This window comes from Hemitrygon akajei, chromosome 3, assembly GCF_048418815.1.
Source record: "Hemitrygon akajei chromosome 3, sHemAka1.3, whole genome shotgun sequence".
In the NCBI taxonomy this organism is placed as follows: Eukaryota; Metazoa; Chordata; class Chondrichthyes; order Myliobatiformes; family Dasyatidae; genus Hemitrygon; species Hemitrygon akajei.
In genome coordinates this window covers 185107967-185132994 of record NC_133126.1, presented here as the reverse complement: position 1 = coordinate 185132994, position 25028 = coordinate 185107967, and the positions used below count along the sequence as shown (strand labels likewise).

At 43.2% G+C, this 25028-nt stretch overlaps 1 protein-coding gene across 2 annotated transcripts; it reads left to right on the top strand.

Annotated features, from left to right (window-relative positions):
* LOC140725718 (carboxypeptidase B-like) lies at positions 1–23178 on the top strand. 2 transcript variants are annotated; one of them, XM_073041560.1, is made up of 12 exons: positions 1–90; positions 184–259; positions 342–466; positions 564–663; positions 2132–2233; positions 3911–4015; positions 4114–4224; positions 12310–12400; positions 15392–15594; positions 18521–18605; positions 19892–20113; positions 23048–23178. In XM_073041560.1, the coding sequence occupies exons 1-11, from the start codon at positions 20–22 to the stop codon at positions 20077–20079; spliced, it is 1257 nt and encodes a 418-aa protein (XP_072897661.1). In that variant the 5' UTR covers positions 1–19; the 3' UTR covers positions 20080–20113; positions 23048–23178. The 2 variants fall into 2 exon arrangements, with proteins under 2 accessions (XP_072897661.1, XP_072897659.1); XM_073041558.1 differs by lacking the exon at positions 23048–23178 and having other exon boundaries at positions 19892–20137.
* Positions 23179–25028: the final 1850 nt, after the last annotated feature.

The window sequence follows — 25028 nt, the reverse complement described above, 5'->3', positions numbered from 1 at the left end:
AGGCAATCCGAGGTAAACGATGGAAGGACTTCTGTTCCTGGGGCTTGTTGCAGTGATTTCGGAAGCATTTCCCATTGGAAAGCACTCCGGGTAAGGAACGTCCCTACATGTGTTGTAGACGTGATGGAACTGGGGAATTGTCCCAGACAAACTCAATCTGACTTTATTTTTTTGTTCTATAAGTGATAAAGTTTTGCGCCTGAGACCTGGAAATGAACAGCACGTCCAGTTCTTAAGGACCATGTCTGACATTGAGAAGGTAAATATTTCTTATTGCCAGATGAAGCTGAAGTCAGTGCAGATAAACTAAAGAACTAATTGGGTCCTTTCTGTGCATGTAGGTGGATTTCTGGTTGCCAACCTGGGCAGAGTTGTTGATGATAAACTCGACTGCGGAAATCAGGGTCCCTGGAGAGTGGGTTTCCGAAATGCTAAATGAGATGGAGAAGATTGGATTAAAATATGAGTCAGTTTCAGGTTCCCGTCTAAACATTCATCAAGTCTTATCATTGTTTAATAACTCCATTTCTACTGGAAATGAAACAATGCTTTGCCTCCTACAGGGTATTAAATGAAAACCTGCAAGTCTTGATTACAGGCCAGTTTGATGAGACGTGTTCAGAAGCAAACTACAGTTATGAAAATTATCACAGTTGGGAACAGGTAAAATGAATTTTATTGCAGGATTGTTTTGAATTGTGTGGTTTGATGTTGGACTGTTGGTAGCCATTTGAGTAGAGAACTAGTACTCTCAGATCTACCCTGTTATTTGATTTGGTCTGCAGAGGAACTTCACTCACTTCCTCTGACTAGAAGCTTGCTGAACTCCCTAGCGATACAGACGCCTGGAAGGAAAATAGGTATTAGCACAAATTGTTGGGCTTTACTGTGTTATTAGTATCCTTTAATAATCATGTTTTCTTTCCAGAAATGGACAATGAAATGTAGCTAATTATGTCAATCTGACATTGACCTATCACACTTTGACTTTCAGGTGCTCAGAAAACTGTTTCTATTCTCTAGACCATCCAGTAATATTTCTAACATAAAGATGCTTTGTGTATGTTGTTCTGTCTCTTCTGGAGCACCTTTCCATGCTCAGCAAAGTGGTCCTGATGTTTTCTAACAGAAGAGCCAAGGATCACATCTCAGGTGCAGGTTATGGTTGAACTCAGGGCCAAGAATCTCACAATAAATTGTGATTACGTTGGACCTTAGGCCAAGAATTGCATCACAGGTGATGGCTATTACCATCAGGGTAAAGAATCTCATTAGAGGTGCTGGTTATGGTGGACCTCAGGGCCCAGAATCTCTTTAGAATTGTTGGTTATGGTGGACCTCAAGGCAAAGAGTTTCATCAGAAGTGTTGGTTATGGTGGACCCCAGGGCCAAGAATCTCTTCAGAGTAGTTGGCTATGGTGGACCTCAGGGCCAAGAATTTCTTTAGGGGTGTTGGCTATGGTGGACCTCAGGGCCAAGAATCTCTTTAGGGGTGTTGGCTATGGTGAACCTCAGGGCCAAGAATCTCTTTAGGGGTGTTGGCTATGGTGAACCTCAGGGCCAAGAATCTCTTTAGGGGTGTTGGCTATGGTGAACCTCAGGGCCAAGAATTTCTTCAGAGGTGTTGGCTATGGTGAATCTCAGGGCCAAGAATTTCTTCAGAGGGTTGGCTATGGTGGCCATCAAGGCGAATAATTTCATCAGAGGTGTTGGCTATGGTGGACCTCAGGGCCAAGAATCTCTTTAGAGGTGTTGGCTATGGTGAACCTCAGGGTAGTGCAGTTGCTGTGGACCCTTTGCTGTTCTTGTCAGTTGGTGAGCGTCTGGTTTTCCGTGAAACACTGACCAAGAAGTTCTTTTCAAGATCCTTGAGAACTTCAAGGCTGATTTTCTTCCACAATGCTTCCTTGTCTATTGTTGTTTTAGGACCAGGTTAATACAGAGAACAGAAGCCAGTCTTAGAGTTATCAATACCTGTTCTGTAGGGAATGCAATTATCTTTCTGGAATCACCAAGTGACATGTTCAATAAATTGCTCAATACTAAAATCTTCTTTATCAGACTGACACATCCAAACTAATAGAATTACAGGTGCATCCAGAATCAATAAAGCTTTGATTATCAATTGCAGATTGAAGATTGGACTGCCAAAATAGCCAAAGACAGCCCAAAGCTAATTTCTCGATTAGAAATTGGAAAGAGCTATGAGGGGAGAAGTATCTATCTCCTCCAGGTAAGATTATGCTTAAATCACATTTATTGTCATGTATACAAGTACCTTAACGTACAGATACAATGAAAATCTTTCTTGCAGTAGCATTGGTATAAACAGAACATAGTACATACATTATATGTAAGCTATGCAAGACAGTGTGAAGAGAGAGTAAAAATGATTGCAAAAACAAGAGCTAAGTCCAAAGAACTAAAACACAATCAGAGCAAGTCCATGGTAGTGCAAGATGTGTCTGCAGTCTTCCATTGCTAAGGTAGTGTTAGGACTGAGCAGCTCCATCCAAGAACCTGATGGCTCTAGGAGAGTTTCTGAACCTGGTGATGTGAGGCTTCAGGCTTCTGAACCTGGTGATGTGGGGCTTCAGGCTTCTGAACCTCCTGCCTGACAGTAGAAGTGCAAAGAGAGCATGGCTAGGAGGGCGGGGATCCTTAGTGGCTAGATGTTGCCTTTAAAACCAATATTCCACATGGGTTGTGAAGGAGCTTTGAAGGAACTCTGATCTACCCTGTCAACTTGCACCCAATAGCAATGGCTGAATTTGCTGGACCTAAGGTGTTCGGTGGATTTTGGAAATGTTGAGCAACACACAAATGCAGGAGGAATTCAGCAAGTTAGGCAGCATCTATGGAGAAGAATAAACAGTCAACATTTCAGCCAAGAATCACCATGTTGACTCTTTTTTCCCCCTCCATAGATGCTGTCTCCTCCACTGATGCTGCCTGACTTGCTGAATTCCTCTAGCTTTTTGTGCGTGTTATGCAACAGCTGAATTTTCTCTCTCAGATATAGGAGTGACAATGCTGGCTTAATCTAGAAGCCATTGGACGGCAGTTTTAGAATTAAGGGAAGAGGGCTGAAAGAGGGTTGATGTTTTAGTGGCATTGGTGAGGTTTGTGAGATCATAATCATTCTAGCTTTGGTCCAGGTTTGAGGGGATTTCCCACCTTTAGTGAAACACAACCAAAAGAACGCCTGAATCTGCAAGAGGTAATCCTCTTAGATAGTTGGGCAGATACCCCTGCTGCCCACCCACCATCCGCCCCTCCCCATCACCTATGGAACTTTCTACCACAATTGTCCAGAAACTCCTCCTAGATAGAGTCCCCTAGAACCTCCTCTAGATTGATACTCTCTCTCCCAATGCGCTCATAGGCTTCAGAGGGTTTCAGATGATCCACCATCTTATCAGTGGGCTGGAATTCCAGTTGGATCCTGCAGGGCATTCAGAAACCATCCCATCAAAGATTCCAGAATTCATATCCAAGCCCTACTCCTGCCCCAGGCTCTGGCTCAAGTTGAGATCTACATTTTCTGACAAAGAACAGCAGAAAGGATGCAGCTGAGGGATGGAGAGTCACTTCTGGAGATGTGTGAGTCAAGTATTTATACACAGAGAATAGTGGATGCCTGGAATGCACTGGTTGGACTGATGATGGTGGAAAATAGGATAAAGGCATTTAACAGGCTTCTTAAATAGGCTCATGAATGTGCTGATAATGGAGGGATATGGACGTCGTGTAAGCAGAGGTAATTCTTTTTTTAGGTAGTTAATTACTAGTTTAATTACATCATGTGCAACATTGTGGGCATTACAATGTTGTGCAGTACTAAAAACTTGATTACACTTGATCGTACTGGCTGGGAATTTGATGACAAGCTCCAATTCCCTTCTTCAAGGTTGGCAAGAGAAAGGATATGGCGAAACCTGCCATCTTCTTGGAATGTGGGATCCACGCCCGGGAATGGATTTCTCCCGCCTTTTGCCAGTGGTTTGTGAAGGAGGTCAGTGGAGAAACCTCAGCTGTGCAATTTAGTTACAGAAGCTTTCTTACTGACATTGAGAAACACACAAGTCATTCTGAATCCATTATATTTCGTAGGCTGTTGAATCCTGTGAAACTGGCTCCCCCCTGGAGACACTTCTCAATGAATTGGATTTCCTGGTTGTTCCAGTTGTAAATGTGGATGGTTACTCTTACACCTGGACTGGGGTAAGCATCATTGTGTAAAATATTGTGTATGTCATTCCATTTGGCTGAGCATTAGCTTGGTTTTCCAGTCTCCATGACTACCTATTCATCTGTCTGGCCATTGGCCAGGAATCCACTGCAATGTTATTTTCTTTCCATATCTACAATATTCTAATTCATATACAGGTGTCCCTCCCTTTACAAAGGTAGAATATTCCTATGAAACCTTTCTTAAGCCAAAATGGCATAAAGCGAAGAACCATTAATTTATATGGGAAAATTTTTCATAAAAGCGAAAATCCTCTTTGTAATGTGAAAGCAGGTTACTAATGTAGGTCTTCTGTAAAAGTGAAGTGGCGTATCCTCCACATTGTCCTAGTCATTGGATAAAACTCAAGTTCCTTCATTCACGAGGTTATTCAACTCTATTCAAGAAATGGGTGGCGGAGTATGCCTCTACTAAATGAGATGCAAGGTGCTCCTTCCCTCTGTTGGGCAAGGTGTAGCACCTGCTTAGCCCCCCACCCCAGTCAGGCTCACGTGAAACCATGGGTGCAGGTGGTGGATTAGTGGATGTTTGTACAAGTAGCTGTTGCATATCACAAGTCCTGGTTATGCAGCCACTGACACCAGGCAAAACAATCTCTGAAGAGTATTGATAATGGCCGTGATCACCCGTCTTGTAAAGACTCTGCCCAGAAGAAGGCAATGGCAAAGCACCTCTGTAGAATTTGCCAAGAACAGTCATGGTATGGAGACGATGTCGTAGTGACGATGATGATATAGGAGTGAAGTGCTAGATTGATCTTACAGCAGGTTAAAGGGAACTTGCAACAGCATCACAGGCACGTAGTATCAGATAAACAGGATTCACTAGAAAAACTGAGCATAAATTAAGCATAGTTTATTCACAAGTTTTGCAATGAAACACAGAACAAAGAGCAAATCCACTTTAGTGCAAAGTGATCAGAGAGGTAATCGTGCTGCTAACTGGATGCTGATTAAGGTTTTGTGGGTTGGTTCAACCAAAGAGTTGAAGGTGAACCAGGTCTGACGTGTTTAATCAGGCAGAGACGTTTGTTCTGATACAGAAAAAAAATTAGCCTGCTCAGCAGCCACTAAACATTGTAATTCCCCCTGCACATGTTATAATACGTGGAATTTTCTGAATTACTCTTCTTGGTGAGCCCAGTTCTGTTTCACATGCTGCTCTTATTAAACTAATCTGAAAGCTGATTGGTTTTAACACGTAAACTCATCTCAGGTGTAAAACATAACACTCTCTCTGCTTGCTCTGAATTGTCATACTGTTCTGTCACATCCAGTGGTGGATGAGAAGAAACAAATAGGAAACTGACGGAAACACTCAGCAGGTCAGGCAGCATCTGTGGAGGGAAAATGGAGTTAATGCTTCAGGTGAATAACCTTCATAAGAACTCAATTTTGATGAAGGGTCTTTGACTTGAATCATCAGTTCTATTTCTTTCTCTGCAGATGTTATCTGATTAGCTGAATGTTTCTGAAATTTTCTATCTTTGTTTCAGATTTCTAACACTTGCAATGATTTTACTTCAGTTTCTAGATGGAGAGAAACTGTTCAGATAAATAGTTTAAGGGAAACATGGTGGGGATCTTCACTCAGAGGAGGGGTGAGAGTGTGGAAAGCACGAACAATGGAAGTGATGGACGTGGGTTCAATTTCAACATTTACGAAATGTTTGCATGGATGGGAGGGGTGTGGAGGGTTATGACCCAAGGACAGATCAAGGCACTTGCCAAAATAACAGTTTACATAGACTGGATGGGCTGAAGGGCCTGTTTCTGTGTTGTAGTGCTCTATGACAATGATTCTAAGCACTCGGGTATCTGAACCACCGAAACTGGAGGCTTTCCTAGTTACAGAGGACAGCAATGCATTAGAGGTGTATAGGATGATGGGAGGCACGTATAAAGTGGATAGCCAAAAACTTATTTCCCAGCACAGAAGCAGCTGATGTGAAGGAACATTATGGAGGAGTGTATTGGTGGTGGTGGGGGGGGGGGTCTATCAGAGCAAACACGAGGAAATCTGCAGATGCTGGAAATTCAAACAACACACACAAAATGCTGGTGGAACACAACAGGCCAGGCAGCATCTATAAGGGGAAGCACTGTCGACGTTTCGGGCCGAGACCCTTCGTCAGGACTAACTGAAAGGAAAGATACTAAGAGATTTGAAAGTAGTGGGGGGAGGGGGAAATGCAAAATGATAGGAGTAGACCGGAGGGGGTGGGATGAAGCTAAGAGCTGGAAAGGTGATTGGTGAAAGTGATACAGAGCTGGAGAAGGGAAAGGATCATGGGACGGGAGGCCTCAGGAGAAAGAAAGGGGGAGGGGGAAGCACCAGAGGGAGATGGAGAACAGGCAGACTGATGGGCAGAGAGAGAGGGAAAAAACAAACAACTAAATATGTCAGGGATGGGGTAAGAAGGGGAGGAGGGGCATTAATGGAAGTTAGAGAAGTCAATGTTCATGCCATCAGGTTGGAGGCTGCCCAGCCGGTATATAAGGTGTTGTTCCTCCAACCTGAGTGTGGATTCATCTTGACAGTAGAGGAGGCCATGAATAGATATATCAGAATGGGAATGGGACGTGGAATTAAAATGTGTGGCCACTGGGAGATCCTGCTTACTCTGGAGGACCGAGTGTAGGTGTTCAGCGAAACGGTCTCCCAGTCTGCGTCGGGTCTCACCAATATATAAAAGGCCACACCGGGAGCACCGGACGCAGTATACCACACCAGCCGACTCACAGGTGAAGTGTCGCCTCACCTGGAAGGACTGTCTGGGCCCCTGAATGGTGGTGAGGGAGGAAGTATAAGGGCAGGTGTAGCACTTGTTCCGTTTACAAGGATAAGTGCCAGGAGGGAGATCGGTGGGAAGGGATGGGGGGGATGAGTGGACAGGGGAGCCGCGTAGGGAGCAATCCCTGCAGAAAGCAGAAAGGGGAGGGGAGGGAAAGACGTGCTTGGTAGTGGGATCCCGTTGGAGGTGGCAGAAGTTACGGAGAATTATACGTTGGACCTGGAGGCTGGTGGGGTGGCAGGTGAGGACAAGGGGAACCCTATCTTGAGTGGGGTGGCGGGCAGATGGGGTGAGGGCAAATGTGCGGCCATGGCCTCCTCTACTGTCAAGATGAAGCCACACTCAGGTTGGAGGAACAACATCTTATATACTGGCTGGGCAGCCTCCAACCTGATGGCATGAACATTGACTTCTCTAACTTCCATTAATGCCCCTCCTCCCCTTCTTACCCCATCCCTGACATATTTAGTTGTTCGTTTTTTTCTCTCTCTCTGCCCATCACTCTTCCTGTTCTCCATCTCCCTCTGGTGCCCCCCTCCCCCTTTCTTTCTACCGAGGCCTCCCATCCCATGATCCTTTCCCTTCTCCAGCTCTGTATCACTTTCGCCAATCACCTTTCCAGCTCTTAGCTTCATCCCACCCCCTCCGGTCTTCTCCTATCATTTTGCATTTCCCCCTCCCCCCACTACTTTCAAATCTCTTAGTACCTTTCCTTTCAGTTAGTCCTGACGAAGGGTCTCGGCCCGAAACATCGACAGTGCTTCTCCTTATAGATGCTGCCTGGCCTGCTGTGTTCCACCAGCATTTTGTGTGTGTTGGGGGGTATATCAGATGTAAGTATGAGTGTGAGGGCAGCTTGTTGTTCTCGGTGTCGGATGTGGGAGATTCTGGAGTCTCCGAGCCTCCCGGACGTCCACATCTGCGCCAGGTGCGCCGAACTGCAGCTCCTGAGGGACCGAATTAGGGAACTGGAGCTGCAGCTCGATGACCTTCGCCTGGTCAGGGAGAGTGAGGAGGTGATAGAGAGGAGTTACAGGCAGGTGGTCACTCCGGGGCCACGGGAGGCAGATAGGTGGGTCACGATCAGGAAGGGGAAGGGGCAGGTACTAGAGAGTACCCCAGTGGCTGTACCCCTTGACAATAAGTACTCATGTTTGAGTACTGTTGGGGGGGACAGCCTACCTGGAGGAAGTGACAGTGGCCAGGCCTCCGGCACAGAGGACGGCCCTGTAGCTCAGAAGGGTAGGGATAGAAGAAAGAGGACCATAGTAATAGGGGACTCGATAGTCAGGGGTTCAGACAGGCGGTTCTGTGGAGGTGATCGGGAGTCCCGGATGGTAGTTTGCCTCCCTGGTGCCAGGGTCCGGGACGTTTCTGATCGCGTCCAAGATATCCTGAAGTGGGAGGGTGAGGAGCCAGAGGTCGTGGTACATGTAGGTACCAATGACATAGGTAGGAAAGGGGAAGAGGTCCTGAAACGAGAGTATAGGGAGTTAGGAAGGCAGTTAAGAAGAAGGACCGCAAAGGTAGTAATCTCGGGATTACTGCCTGTACCACGCGACAGTGAGAGTAGGAATGGAATTAGGTGGAGGATGAATGCGTGGTTGAGGGATTGGAGCAGGGGGCAGGGATTCAAGTTTCTGGATCATTGGGACCTCTTCTGGGGCAGGCGTGACCTGTTCAAGAAGGACGGGTTACACTTGAATCCTGGGGGGACCAATATCCTAGCGGGGAGGTTTGCTAGGGCTACGGGGCAGACTTTAAACTAGTAAGATGGGGGGGCGGAAATCAATTTGAGGAAACTATGGGAGAGGAGGTTAGTTCACCAGTAGAGCAAGTAAGTAGACCGTGTGTGAGGGAGGACAGGCAGGTGATGGAGGAGGGATGCGCTCAGCCCGAAGTTGTAGGGGAGAAGAAAGAAAAGGATAATAGATTTGAATGCATTGCTAGGGATGAAAAGAGAGGAGGAGGTGGAGAGTATCTTAAATGTATCTATTTTAATGCTAGGAGCATTGTAAGAAAGGTGGATGAGCTTAAAGTGTGGATTGATACCTGGAATTATGATGTTGTAGCTATTAGTGAAACATGGTTGCAGGAAGGGTGTGATTGGCAACTAAATATTCCTGGATTTAGTTGCTTCAGGTGTGATAGAGTAGGAGGGGCCAGAGGAGGAGGTGTTGCATTGCTTGTCCGAGAAAATCTTATGGCGGTGCTTTGGAAGGATAGATTACAGAGCTCCTCTAGGGAGGCTATTTGGGTGGAATTGAGGAATGGGAAAGGTGTAGTAACACTGATAGGAGTGTATTATAGGCCACCTAATGGGGAGCGTGAGTTGGAAGAGCAAATGTGTAAGGAGATAGCAGATATTTGTAGTAAACACAAGGTGGTGATTGTGGGAGATTTTAATTTTCCACACATAGATTGGGAAGCTCATTCTGTAAAAGGGCTGGATGGTTTAGAGTTTGTGAAATGTGTGCAGGATAGCTTTTTGCAACAATACATAGAAGTACCGACTAGAGATGGGGCAGTGTTGGATCTCCTGTTAGGGAATGCGATAGGTCAGCTGACAGATGTATGTGTTGGGGAGCACTTCGGGTCCAGTGATCACAATAGCATTAGCTTCAATATAATTATGGAGAAGGACAGGACTGGACCTAGAGTTGAGATTTTTGATTGGAGAAAGGCTAACTTTGAGGAGATGCGCAGGGATTTAGAGAGAGTGGAATGGGTCAAGTTGTTTTATGGGAAGGATGTAATAGAGAAATGGAGGTCATTTAAGGGTGAAATTATGAGGGTACAGAATCTTTATGTTCCTGTTCGGTTGAAAGGAAAGGTTAAAGGTTTGAAAGCGCCATGGTTTTCAAGGGATATTAGAAACTTGGTTCGAAAAAAGAGGGATGTCTACAATAGATATAGGCAGCATGGAGTAAAGGAATTGCTCGAGGAATATAAAGAATGTAAAAGGAAACTTAAGAAAGAGATTAGAAAAGCTAAAAGAAGTTACGAGTTTGGTTTGGCAAATAAGGTGGAAGTAAATCCGAAAGGCTTCTACAGTTATATTAAAAGCAAGAGGATAGTGAGGGATAAAATTGGTCCCTTAGAGAATCAGGGTGGTCAGCTATGTGTGGAGCCGAGGGAGATGGGAGAGATTTTGAACGATTTCTTCTCTTCGGTATTCACTAAGGAGAAGGATATCGAATGGTGTAAGGTGTGGGAAACAAGTAAGGAAGTTATGGAACCTATGACAATTAAAGAGGTGGAAGTACTGGCGCTTTTAAGAAATTTAAAAGTGGATAAATCTCCGGGTCCTGACCGGATATTCCCCAGGACCTTGAGGGAAGTTTGTGTAGAGATAGCAGGAGCTCTGACGGAGATCTTTCAGATGTCATTAGAAACAGGGATTGTGCCGGAGGATTGGCGTATTGCTCATGTGGTTCCATTGTTTAAAAAGGGTTCTAGAAGTAAGCCTGGCAATTATAGACCTGTCAGTTTGACATCAGTGGTGGGTAAATTAATGGAAAGTATTCTTAGAGATAGTATTTATAATTATCTGGATAGACAGGATCTGATTAGGAGTAGCCAGCATGGATTTGTGCGTGGAAGGTCATGTTTGACAAACCTTATTGAATTTTTTGAAGTAGTTACGAGGAATGTTGACGAGGGTAAGGCAGTGGATGTAGTCTATATGGACTTCAGCAAGGCCTTTGACAAAGTTCCACATGGAAGGTTAGTTAAGAAGGTTCAGTCGTTAGGTATTAATGCTGGAGTAATAAAATGGATTCAACAGTGGCTAGATGGGAGATGCCAGAGAGTAGTGGTGGATAATTGTTTATCGGGATGGAGGCCGGTGACTAGCGGGGTGCCTCAGGGATCTGTTTTGGGCCCAATGTTGTTTGTAATATACATAAATGATCTGGATGATGGGGTGGTAAATTGGATTAGTAAGTATGCTGATGATACTAAGGTAGGAGGTGTTGTGGATAATGAGGTGGGTTTTCAAAGCTTGCAGGGAGATTTATGCCGGTTAGAAGAATGGGCTGAACGTTGGCAGATGGAGTTTAATGCTGAGAAGTGTGAGGTTCTACATTTTGGCAGGAATAATCCAAATAGAACATACAGGGTAAATGGTAGGGCATTGAGGAATGCAGTGGAACAGAGAGATCTAGGAATAACAGTGCATAGTTCCCTGAAGGTGGAGTCTCATGTAGATAGGGTGGTGAAGAAGGCTTTTGGAACGCTGGCCTTTATAAATCAGAGCATTGAGTACAGAAGTTGGGATGTAATGTTAAAATTGTACAAGGCATTGGTAAGGCCAAATTTGGAATATTGTGTACAGTTCTGGTCACCGAATTATAGGAAAGATATCAATAAATTAGAGAGAGTGCAGAGACGATTTACTAGGATGTTACCAGGGTTTCAGCACTTAAGTTACAGAGAAAGGTTGAACAAGTTAGGTCTCTATTCATTGGAGCGTAGAAGGTTGAGGGGGGATTTGATCGAGGTATTTAAAATGTTGAGAGGGATAGATAGAGTTGACGTGAATAGGCTGTTTCCATTGAGAGTAGGGGAGATTCAAACGAGAGGACATGATTTGAGAGTTAGGGGGCAAAAGTTTAAGGGAAACACGAGGGGGTATTTCTTTACTCAGAGAGTGATAGCTGTGTGGAATGAGCTTCCTGTAGAAGTAGTAGAGGCCAGATCAGTTGTGTCATTTAAGGTAAAATTGGATAGGTATATGGATAGGAAAGGAGTGGAGGGTTATGGGCTGAGTGCGGGTAGGTGGGACTAGGTGAGATTAAGAGTTCGGCACGGACTAGGAGGGCCGGAATGGCCTGTTTCCGTGCTGTGATTGTTATATGGTTATATGGTTATAAGTTCTTTACATAGAGAGTGGTGGGAGCATAGCAAGCTCTGCCGGGGTGGTGCTAGAGGCAGATACATTAGTGATATTTAAGACACTCTTAGATGGGCACGTGTTTGATAGAAAAGGGAGGTCTATGTGGGAGTGAAGTGTGAGATTCATCTTAGAGTAATTAAGAAGGTCAGCACAACATTGCGGCTGAAGGCCTTATACTGTGCTCTTACTAACTATGGTCCTTGTTAATCCAGGGATAATGTGCTGAGGTGCTGCACCATTAAATCATAATTATTGCACTGGAAGGAAATGGCACAGATCGAAAGTCTGCATAAATTATACCTGTAACGAAGAAGCCAACTAGTATTTTAGCCAATTACGTGCCTGTTCTCTGTGTTTTGTATGTAGAATCGATTTTGGAGGAAAACACGCTCCAGGTATCCTGGCAATAGCTGTACAGGCACCGACCCCAACCGAAACTTTGCTGCCAAGTGGTGCTGTGAGTTTATCCATTTTAATCAAGACCTTCTGCGTGAGGGGTAGCGAGCCTAGTTTTGAAATCGTTTCAGGATTTATGTTTGTGGGAAGGAACGATGCCAAAGAATCAGAATTTGATCATTCCTGCTGCTCCAACGTTGACACCCAATGTTCATCCAGGATTCTATTGGGTGGTTCAGCTGTGAATTTCAGAGATCAGGCCCAGGCTATTTCCACCCTGAAATGTGTGTGATGGAGGCAGGAAGTGACTCCTGGACAGTTGAATGGCCTTATTGACAGTTTTTACAGGCAATCAGTGGTCCCATGAGGATATCAGGCCTGTGGAAACCTCACAATGGAAAGAAGAATGCTTAGAGTTCACAATCCCTTCCCTTCATAGCTAATCCTTTGACAATTAGGCCTGGCATCACATTCTGTGACTGCTTTCTGCTGAAATGCAATTAAGATCAGAAATACGTTTGAATGTTGTTGTGGCTTAATGGGGAAATGTGAAGAAAACTCCATTAGTTTTGGGATATGTCCATCCTGCTGCCCAAGAGAAGCAGCTAAAATCTTTTTGATGTCTACTTTGAAGAAGTTGGCCTTCTCAACAGGACTTCTGTGAGACCCTCTCGCATTGCTCCCCTGTAATCACTGCTCTTCGATTACATTCTTGCCCAGACTCGATACTACAGACAGTGTTGGGAAATGTATGGTAATGCATTTTGGTAAAAGGGACAATAGTGCAGACTATTATCTAAATGGGAGCAAGTTCAAACATCAGATTTGCAAAGGAACTTAGGAGTCCTTGTGCAAGACTCCCAGAAGGTTAATTCACAGGTTGAGTCTGTGGTAAAGATGGCAAATGCAATGTTGGCATTTATTTAAAGGGGAACAGAATTTAAAAATAAGGAGATAATGTTGAAACTTTATAAGACACTAGTCAGGCTGCCCTTGGAGTATTGTCAACAGTTTTGGTCCACCTATCTCAAAAAAGGATGTATTGGCATTGGAAAGAGTCCAGAGGAAGTTCATGAGGGTGATTCCAGGAATGTAGGGGTTAACACCTGAGGAGTGTTTGGCAGCTTTGAGCCTGTACTCACTGGAATTTAGAAGAGTACATGGGGATCTTATTGAAACCTACTGAATGTTGAAAAGACTTGATAAGGTGGATGTGGAGAGGATGTTTCCTCTGCTGGGGGTATCCACAGTTAGGTCACACAGCTTCAGAATTGAGGGGTGACCTTTTAGAACAGAAGTAAGGAGGAAATTTTTTTTAGCCGAAGAGTGGTGAATTTGTGGAATGTTCTGCCACATGCTGGGGTTGATGCCAAGTCTATGGGTATATTCAAAGCACAAGTTCGGTCAGGGCATCAAGGAATATGGTGAGAGAGCAGGTGTATGGGGTTGAATGTGATCAGATTGCAGTCAGGATGAAATGTTGGAGTGGACTCGATGGGCTGAATGGCCTATTTCTGCTCCAGTGACTTATGGTCTTATGTCCTTCTTAATGAACTCCCCAATTTCAGTTAAGAATTGAGCAGGTTAGGCAGCATCTATGGCGAGCATCCTTCATCAGAACTAAAAAGGAATTTCCGCAGCAATTGGAGTATAATCCTGACCTCTGGTGCCGTCTGTGTGGGGCTGTGACTGAATGCGTTTCCTCTGGGTGCTCTGGAGTCCTCCCAGAAAGCAGCAATGTGCAGGCTGGGAGATGAACAGGCCACGGAAAATCCTCCCAAATACATAAAAGTGAGAGTATGGGGGATCTGGGCATGTGGGGAGAATACATTAGGATTATTGAGAAGCTGTTGATAGGGTAAAATTGCAGTCAACAGGATAAGTTGCAACAAAAAAGGCAGACAGAATTGAAAAGGATCAATATTGGACAGAAAGTGTTATATTTGAATGTGCACAGCATACAGAATAAGGTAGATGAACTTGTAACACAGTTGCAAATTGGCATGTATGATGTTGTAGGCATCAATGAATCATAGCTGAAAGACGATTATAACTGGGAACTTAATGTCCAAGGGTGCACATTGTATCAAACGGATAGGTTGGAAGGCAGAGGGGGCCAGTTGGTAAAAGATGAAATCAAATCATTAGAAAGAGGTGACATAGGGTCAGAACGCGTTGAATCATTGTAGATAGAGCTAAGGGCTTGTAAGGGTAAAAAGACCCTGATGGGAGTTGTATACAGACCCCCAAACAGTAGTAAGAATGTGGTTCACAAATTGCAATGGGAGATAGAAAATGAATGCTAAAAGGGCAACGTCACAATAGCCATGGGAGATTTCAATATGGAGGTAGATTGAGCAAATCAGTTTGGTGCTGGATAACAGGAGGGGGAACTTCTAGTGTGCCTACAAGATGGCTTTTTAGAGCAGCTCGTGGTTGAGCCCATTCGAGGATCAGCTATTCTGGATTGGGTGTTGTGTAATGAGCAAGGATTGATTAGAGAGCTTAAGGTAAAAGAACCCTCAGGAGAAAGTGATCAAATTCACCCTGAAATTTGAGAAGGAGAAGCTAAAGTCAGATGTATCAGTATTACGGTGGAGTAAAGTGGAATTACAGAGGAATGAGAGAGGAGTTGGCCAGAATTGATTGGAAAATAAAACTGGCTTAACAGTAAAAGGTGACAAGTTTAAGGGGAATATGAGGGGAAACATCTTCACTAGAGGGAGTGTGGAATTAGTTGTCAGTACAAGTGACCCATGCGAACTTGATTTCACCATTCAAAAGAAGTTTGGATAGGTACATGAATAGTAGGAATATGGAGGGCTAGGATCCTGGTGCAGGTCATTGGGAATAGTCAGTTTAAATGGTTTTCGGCATGGACTACATGGACCTACACTCTACACTTCTATGCTGTATTTCCCTATGACTCTATGACTCTATAAGTTGCTTGATGAAGATGTTAGATGGTTAACATGGACTTGATGGGTTGAAGGGCTTGTCTCCTCGCCTTATGACCCTATAGATTCTTGACAATGAGTTTTCTGATGCACAGCCATTGGTGCCTCGAATAATCCATGCTCTAACGTTTACTGTGGACCATTCGTGGAATCTGAATCAGAAGTCAAAGCTGTTGCTGATTTTGTCCATTACTACCTTCAGCACATCAAGGCATATCTTGTGATCCACTCATACTCCCAGCTTCTTCTGTTTCCCTATAGCTACACCTTTTCATACTCACATCATCATGAAGAGCTGGTAAGTTGTGTGAATTATTGATAAATTTAAAGCCAATGTAGAAATCTCTTTGTTTACTTGAGAAAATGTCTGATGTATGAATGCAACATTTAGAACTAGGTTAACAAGAGAAAAAGATCGACTCAAATTTCAAAGTGCATTTATTAGCAAGGTATGTATACTGTATCAGTCTTGAGATTTGTCCTTTTACAGGTAGCCACAAAGCAAAGAAATACAATAGAACCCATTAAAAAACACACACACAAAACAAGGATTATCAAACACACATTGTGTGAAAGAAAAATGGTGCAAACGATAAAAACGTAAACAAAAACCACACAGGAAAAGGTCTCCGAAAGTGAGTCCACAGCCACAGAGCCAGTTCAGCGATACAGCAAGTGCCGATGGTTACAGGCCACAGCCACAGAGCCAGTTCAGCGATACAGCAAGTGCCGATGGTTACAGGCCCCAGCCACAGAGCCAGTTCAGCGATACAGCAAGTGCCGATGGTTACAGGCCCCAGCCACAGAGCCAGTTCAGCGATACAGCAAGTGCCTATGGTTACAGGTCCCAGCCACAGAGCCAGTTCAGCGATACAGCAAGTGCCGATGGTTACAGGCCACAGCCACAGAGCCAGTTCAGCGATACAGCAAGTGCCGATGGTTACAGGCCACAGCCACAGAGCCAGTTCAGCGATACAGCAAGTGCCGATGGTTACAGGCCCCAGCCACAGAGCCAGTTCAGCGATACAGCAAGTGCCTATGGTTACAGGTCCCAGCCACAGAGCCAGTTCAGCGATACAGCAAGTGCCGATGGTTACAGGCCACAGCCACAGAGCCAGTTCAGCGATACAGCAAGTGCCGGTGGTTACAGGCCACAGCCACAGAGCCAGTTCAGCGATACAGCAAGTGCCGATGGTTACAGGCCACAGCCACAGAGCCAGTTCAGCGATACAGCAAGTGCCGGTGGTTACAGGCCACAGCCACAGAGCCAGTTCAGCGATACAGCAAGTGCCGATGGTTACAGGCCACAGCCACAGAGCCAGTTCAGCGATACAGCAAGTGCCGGTGGTTACAGGCCACAGCCACAGAGCCAGTTCAGCGATACAGCAAGTGCCGATGGTTACAGGCCACAGCTGCAGAGTCAATTCCGCACTGAAACAAGTAAACCTTGTACAGCAGTAAGCTGAACACCAGTTTGCCCTTTGCCCTTTAGCCTTGATGCCTAGATTAAATCGCACAAATATTTAAAAAATGTAAACAAAAACACATGGAGCGTGAAGGAATGAAAGTGAGTCACCAGCTATGGAGCCTGATCAGTACTGAGGCAAATAAAGTCCGTCCAGGAGTCCGATGGCTGCAGGACAATAACTGCCCCCAGATCTGACAGCGTGGGAGCCAAGTCTCTTGCACCTCCCACCAACGATACCAGCGAGAAAAGAGCAAGACCAGTCAAATGCAGGCAGATGGTGCTGAACACCTGTTCATTTTCTGCTCTTTTCCTCAAGAATTTACATTTTGCTCAATGCTTTAATTGGTGCACAGTAATGGAGGTGGCCATTGGTTTGTCTTCTTCCATCAGGCCTCAATGCAAGTGTACATCTCCAGTGATGGCTCCCCCAACCATACCTGCACTCTGGAGAGTCTAGTGCGCTGGATCCCCCAACAGATCCCTTAGGAGACTCATCTCTGCAGTTAGGAGCTCTGGCTTTCTTTTGCTTGTGTTCTTTCTTAACCTCCCCTCATTAGCCTGTCAAACAGATGGCTTCATCTACTGCTCCACAATCCTGGCTTTGTCCTATCCTCACTCTCTTTGCAACAAAAAATGAAAATCTGCTTCCCGCTTCCCAGTTCCGTTAAAGAGCCTCAGTTTAAACCATTGACTCTTTTTCCCTTTCCACAGATGGTGTTTGACCTCCAAGTGTTTCTATCCTTTTCTGTTTTTATTTCAGATTTCCAACATCCACAGTTTTTAATCTGATGTTCATTAGCAAGTATTTATCAGAGCATATCTACATTCCTGCTCCACATCTCCCCTTTATTAAGCCGAGTGTCTTCTTTGCCTGTATGCTATCAGCTTTCCCTGTTGCCTTCATAGATTTAAGTGGGTTTGATTCTGAAGATCCAAAAAAATGCCATAATTTGATATATGGACATGTTGTCATTTCTCTTCCCAACATCCATCAAATTGAGATTTACTGTGGTAATTTAATCTATGGGTTGTCTTTGTTGCAATGGGTGGGTTTCATATTATTCTGACAGACGTGATATCATGAGTGATCAGAACACCAGCAGATAACTTCACTCACCTCAACTCCAAACTGATTTCACATGTTTAACAACGCTACATCTCATATTCCCAATATAATCTATCTATCTATTTAATTATCATTTATCTAGTTATTAATCTATTTATTTATCATTTTCTCTGCATAGATTGCTTTCTTTTGCACAGTGGTTGTCTGTCAGTATTTGTATCTAATTTTATCATTGCTTCTGTTGTATTTCTGTGTTCTACCGTGACTGCTTGTAAGAAGATGAATCTCATGATAATATGTTGTGACATTCTCCTACTTTGACAATAAATTTACTTTGAACTTTGCAAAGTGTTTGCACTTGGGGTGATTGTGTTGATCCAATGTACTTAGTAAAACAGAGGGCTATAGGTAAGCCTAGTAATTTCTAAGGTAGGGACATGTTCGGCACAACTTTGTGGGCTGAAGGGCCTGTATTGTGCCGTAGGTTTTTTATGTTTCTATGTTACTCTCATACTGGTAGTGTTGCAGAGGTGGGCTTCTCCTCCTGGCCTCTCCAGAAAGGCTGCTTGATTGTGGGCACCATTGTGGAACAACAAACAGCAAACTAGATAGAATGTAGGAGCAGCCCATCCTGTCTTCCAGTTTGATATTTTTGATAACCAAGGCTGTTTTTTTGTGATTTTATTTTAGAATGCCCTAGCTGGAAGTGCGGTTGCGAAATTGAGACACCTTCATGGGACTAATTATCGCTATGGTCCTGGAGTATCAACAATATGTAAGCACCCTATTATTGAATCATAGAATCACAGATTCCTTTAGGTTGTTATAGCTGGGAATAGTAATGGGGATAAACTCCCATTATCTATTAAATGCTCCCAATGGTGTGCACTGCAAACAGCCTCTGAAAACCAAGTCCAGCTCCTGGTCTTCATGTGTGGCTTCACTACTAAACCTGGTGGAACTGTTCCTCTTGCCAGGAAAAGAGGCAAAAGCAGGTTACTGGTGATTTAAAATGAGCTGCTTCGGATAAAAAAGGCTTGTCAGCACATCTAGAAGAAGGAAAATTCTGATCTTAAAGCACTGCACCTTATGGCTATACCCGCTCATGGCAAAGACTTCAGGGGTAAACCTTGAGGGGAAAATATGGAGCTGGAGTCTCTAAGGCAGCCCTACATTGTGTTCAATGCTGACTAGCAACTCCTCCGATGCTGCTGGTACCAAACTGTATCCAATTCTGCCGTTCCTTTGGGTTCATCATATGCATGGAGAGGGGGAGCTTGCAACATGGGCAATAACTTGCTCCATATTGTCTGGCCTTGGCTTGCGTATCTAGGCAGCTAGCACATAACATCCATGGTCAACCCTGACCAACGGAGGCCTCAGAAAAAAAAATCATGGAACAATACAGCATAGAGTCATTGCTCTCAACCTCAACAATGGAGTTTCTCTGTGATAGCAAATCCTAACAATTTCTAGTCCTCTTGTTAAAAAAATTTCTTCTTGGGAAACAGCCCTATTCATCTATGGCAGACATAATGGCTACCAAGCCAGTTTCGTTTGCCACCCTTTGGCCCATCTGCTTCAAAATCCTTCTTGTCCATGTACATATCCAAATGTGTTTTGAAATTGTTTGATCTGTGTTTATTAATGAGTCCTAAATGCTCGATCTCATATGCTGAGGTTTCTACTTCTGCATCCTCTTGTGTGAGGAACCCTTTTCAAACCCTCCCAAACACCTCTTGATGCATTAAGTACAGTGTAAGGACTAATTATATATAAGGCTCTGAATGGGCCAGGAAGAGATACAGATCAATAACAAAAATATCTTAACCAGTCTCAGGGTCCAGAAGGCCTCAGTGCTGATGAAGGTTCTTGGCCTGAAACTTTGACTATTACTCTTTTTCATACACACTGCTTGGCCTGCTGAGTTCCTCCAGCATTTTGTGTGTGTTGCTTGGATTTCCAGCATCTGCAGACTTTCTCTTGTTTATCATGACAGACTTTGTTTATTATACAAGTCATTCATTGCATTGACCTCACTTAAGTGTGTTTTCTCTTTAGATCCTGCGGCTGGAAGTTCACCAGATTGGGCCCATGATCTTGGCATCAAATATGCGTTTACCTTTGAACTCCGAGACACAGGTGAACATGGTTTCCTGTTGCCTGAGTCCCTGATCAAACCAACATGTGAAGAGACTATGCTGGCAATCAACTACATCGCCACTTATGTTCTCAACCATCTTTATTAAACCTCCTAATGACGGGTCAAAGTTAGAGGTGGATGTAGGTTGACTTTATATTTAGAAATACAAGCAGTTTTGATTTTACAAGTGGAAATCTTTGTATTTTTTCACGTATTACGTCCTTGCACACATTCAGTAGGATAACATTCACCTTGGTTATTTGTCCTTGTCAGACTCATTCGATCATATCATGTAGGAGAAAGGCATTTGTCTCATGCTGTCTGTGACGGCTCTTTGAACAGAGGACACAATTAGCCCGAATTTCCTTCTGCAATGTTCCTTTTGTTAAAATTGTATATATACGTATTCAACTCCCTTGAATCTTGTTTGGATATTTTTGTTCCGTATTATAATAATCTGAGTCATAGAGATCCTTTGTCTCAGACTGAAGGAACAACAGAACTCACACAGCACAACTTGCCCAGTTGTCCGTCCGCTCTGGCCTGATCACTGGGGATGGGGAAGTGCATCCTGCTCCATCTGAACTGGAATTAATACAAGGATGAAGTTGGTCCCTAGCCACTAGCATTGAATGACCATCAGTTATACACATCTCCCAAAGCTTAGTCCATTCAGTCTGTTCAAAATGAATGGACCAATCAGATATTCAAATTGAGTGCTATGACAATTAAGAAAATATTCCACTGGACACCCAGTTAAGACAATAACTACAAGGTTTTAGGAACAGAATTAGGCCATTCAACCCATTAACTCTATTCCACTATAATAAATGGCCCTTCATTTCCTTTTATGCAGTCTTTAACTTCCTTTGTCAGCCACAGTTGCCTCATATTCCTTTTAGAGTACAGTACTCGATCATCTTTGTGATGTATCTATCCTGCGCCTTCTGAATTGCCACCAGAAACTTCAGCCATTGCTGTTCTGTTGTCACCCCTCCTCAGGGTTCCTTTATCCTAAGCTCCCAAATCAAATTTGATTAATTGCACTGCACCCAGCCTAGAATTATCTCCTGCCTAATGGGCTCCACCATAATCTGCTCCAAAAAGTCATCTTGTAGTCATTCTACAATTTTCCTCTCTTCGGATCTAACACCAATATAATTTTCCTTATCTACCTGCATATTGAAATCCCCCATGACTATTGTAACATTGAACTTATTGCATGCCTTTTTTTTTTACCTCCCATTGTATTTTATATCCCACATCCTGGCTACAATCCAGAGCCTGTATGTAACTCTCATCAAGAACCTTTTACTCTTGCAGTTTCTTTTTATTTATTGATTTTTTAATGCATTTCTACAATTACTACATCAAAAGCCCAATGGCAAAATGAAGATTAATACAGTGCAAGATAAACATACAATAATATAATTCAAAACAATGTTGAAAAAGCACACAAAATAAAATCATCTCGCCATGGAGCCCAACACCTTGACCTTTTCAATCTGGCTGGCACTTAACTCTCCATCTGAATATCTAAGGAGCCAAAAAAGTTTTAGAAATAAAAATTTGAATAGTTTGAAATAAGTATAAAAATTTAAGAAGGATATACATTTTAATAACATTAACATGACCTACCAGAGACATAGATAAGGGTGACCATTGTGACAAACTCTGTTTTGTAGAGTTCAAAAGATTAGCAAAATTTTCACGAAAAAGATCCTTGAAATTCCTTGTAACTGTAATACCAAGGTAAGTAAATTGATTATTAACTACTTTAAAAGGGAGGTCACGAAATACTAATGCTTGTGCTTCTTTATTAATTGGAAAGTGTTCACTCTTGTGTAGATTGAGTTTATAGCCAGAAAGCTGGCTGAATTGAGCAAGAATTAAAAACATTTGGGGTAAGCAAGTGGACGGATTTGATAGAAAATGTAATAAATCGTTGGCATAAAGAGAAACTTTATGCTCAACAGCACCCCCCTCCAGATCCCTGTCAGTTCAGGACAACTTTGAAATGCAATTGCCAGTGGCTCTATAGCCGAATCAAAAAGGAAGGGACTTAAAGGGCATCCTTGATGGGTGCCATGTTTAAGGCTAAAAGACTGGGATTGCTGAAAGTCAAAACAGAAGCGGAGGAACATAGGTATAACAATTTAATCCAAGAAATAAAACTTCGATCGAGCTCAAATTTTTCTAAAACCCCAAAAAGGTAATTCCACTCTACATGATCAAACGCTTCCTCCTCAGCAAGAGAAATAACACATTCAGGAGTTCCAATTGGAGGTGAATATAAAATATTAAATAAACACTGTATATTAAAAAAGGGAAAATGATTTTTAATAAAACCGGTTTGGTCATCAGAAATAATAAAAAGGTATAATATTTTCCAATCTGTGGGCCAAAACTTTGCCCAAAATTTTAACATCAATATTTAACAAAGAAATCGGTCTATAGGAGGAACACTCTGTTGGATCTTTAACTTTTTTAGGTAAAATAATAATACATGCCTCATTAAATGATGGTGGCAATTTACCATGTTTAAATGAATCAGATAGAACTGAAAGTAACTGAGATGAAAGAAGATAAAAGCGGCTCTTACTTTCAAGAAGTTGACATTAAACTGGTTTGAGTGGAGAGAAGGTCAAATTTAGTTTGTAGTTCTACTTGCTTCTTGTACAATTCAGGATTTTTAGACTGAGCATATAGTTGGTCTAGTACTTTAATCTGACTGATCAAATCTAATCGCTCTAAATGGGTCTTACTTTTGAGATTCGCTGTATATGAAATTATTTGACCCCTCAGATATGCTTTCATAGCATCCCAGACAATTTGAGATGAAATTTCAGATGACGTATTGGTGTTTAGGAAAAAAGTTATCTGATCCTTCATAAATTTAACAAAATCATCATCTGATAACAAAGTCAGATTAAAACGCCAATGTTTGTTCATTTGAGGGAGACTGGGAAAATTTAAAGACAAAGCAACTGGAACATGATCCGAGATCAATATACTCTGATAATCACAAGAGTGAAGAAATGAAATAAGCTGATTATCAATTGTTATGCCCGCAGCCCCCTCCTTTGTGAGAATTGCAAGAGCACTATTGGGTTGGGTCAGGGGACCCAGGAAATGAGAGAGAGACGTGCAAAATGCCTCGTTCCCCGGCGATGTAAAGTCATGAGACATCTCCATTGTCTCTTGGAGACACATTTGTGGATTGCGATCCTATGCTACCTGGACGCCTTCGGGCAAAAGTGGGCTGGGTGAGAAAGGGATTGCATCATCCCAACCTGATTGACATCTACAACCCTGCAAGTCAGGATAAAAGAGGGGCTGTAGGAACAGCCCCCTGAGATGCACCAGAAGAAACGCTAGTGATCCCGGAATAGCAGGAAGCCATTTGAAGGAAGCCACGTGCGTTCAGTTCCCTTGCCTGGGAACTGGTGGCTGATACCACCGAAAAAGACTTTGAACTAACAATGGGGAACCAACTCCCCCGACTCAACGGATTGGCCTCATAAAAGACCCGGGCAAGTTTAAAACCGTCTCTCTTAAACCCAAAGAGTTGCATCTTGAATGACAGTGACTTTTTATTTTTCCATCGGACAATACAGTATCCCCTAGACAAACGATAGAGCTATTTCTTATTGATGATTATTACTATACCCGCGCTTTTAGATTGAGTATTGATGACGTATATTATCTGAATGTTTGTATTAATCTTATTTTTGTGCCTCTTTATAAATAAAGACTTTTATAAATAGTACCATCAGACTTCAACGGACCTCTCTATCTTTGCTGGTAAGTGACCCAGTTATGGGGTACGTAACACAATTAAAAATAATCAATTCTAGTAAAAGTATGGGTGGACATGTCGAAAAAAAAGAATAATCTCTCTCAGTAGGATGAAAAAAAACGCCAACATAGTTAGAAAGGAAAGAATGAATAGCTAAAGCAGATTTATTAGGTAATCTAGGAACAGAGGACAATCGATCTAAAGCTGGATCTAACCAACAGTTAAAGTCACCGCCCAGTATAAGAGAATATAAATTCAGATCAGGTAATAAGGAAAAAAAATGTTCAAAAAAGTTCACATCATCCGAATTGGGAGCATACAAATTAGCTAATACTACCTTAGTGTTATATAATTTGCCAGAAACAATAATAAAACGACCATTTGTATTAGATATCTTACTGTGGAGCTTGAAAGGATTAATAAGGATAGAAACCCCCCTGGCTTTGGCTGGGAAGGAGGAATGGAAATGCTTGCAGATGCATTCAATTTCTTAACTGAACCCACAAGGATTCTACGTCTGCCAATCCTATGTCACTAATGATTTGATTTAATTTTTTACCACCCACACCCTCCGCCTACCTGCCTGTCCTTTGGATATAATCTCCTGTCCATCTCCCTAGGTACCAAGTCTGCTCTCACTATCACTCTGCCTTTCTCTACCCTTCCCTGCTGAGCCTCAGAGCTGGCCACAGTGCCACTGGCCTGGCTGCTGCTGCTGTGCTCTGATAGGTTATTACCCCCAGCTGTATCTAAAGGGGTATACTTATTGCTGAGTGGAATGGCTGCTGTGGAACCCTGCGCTGACTGCTTCCTCCTCTTACTTCTCCTGGTGTCCTCCCGTTTACTATTTGAAGCCTACACTGTGAGTGATCATCTCTTGTGTATGAGGTTTTCACCCTCCTGGACGATCCTGAACACATCCAACTCCAGGCATCGTCTCTTAACCTTGTCAGTCAGGAGCTGCAGTTGGATGCACTTCCTGCAGATGTGGTCATCTGGGAAACTGTTAGGTACCTTGAAATCTCACATCTCACAGGAAAAACAATCAACTGTCTTAACTACTATCCTGCCTACACTTGTTATACCTTTTAGTTCTCAAGTTTAAGCTCTGGCTTGTGCCTGTTCTTGCCTAAGCCTGTTGAACCAAAGCCTGTCCACTCCAGCAATGACTGCTCTGCTTTCACCTAGCTTCTTTTTATTTTCCCTGCCGAGTGCCTAAGAGATAATTATGATTACAGCCCGCCAAGCATTTCTGA

Bases quoted from the DNA above. Each gene is read 5' to 3' on its own strand.
- LOC140725718 (XM_073041560.1), top strand. From the start codon at position 20: ATGGAAGGACTTCTGTTCCTGGGGCTTGTTGCAGTGATTTCGGAAGCA. The intron at 91-183 runs GTAAGGAACGTC...TTGTTCTATAAG, and splicing joins CCCATTGGAAAGCACTCCGG to TGATAAAGTTTTGCGCCTGA. The intron at 664-2,131 runs GTAAAATGAATT...TATCAATTGCAG, and splicing joins ATTATCACAGTTGGGAACAG to ATTGAAGATTGGACTGCCAA.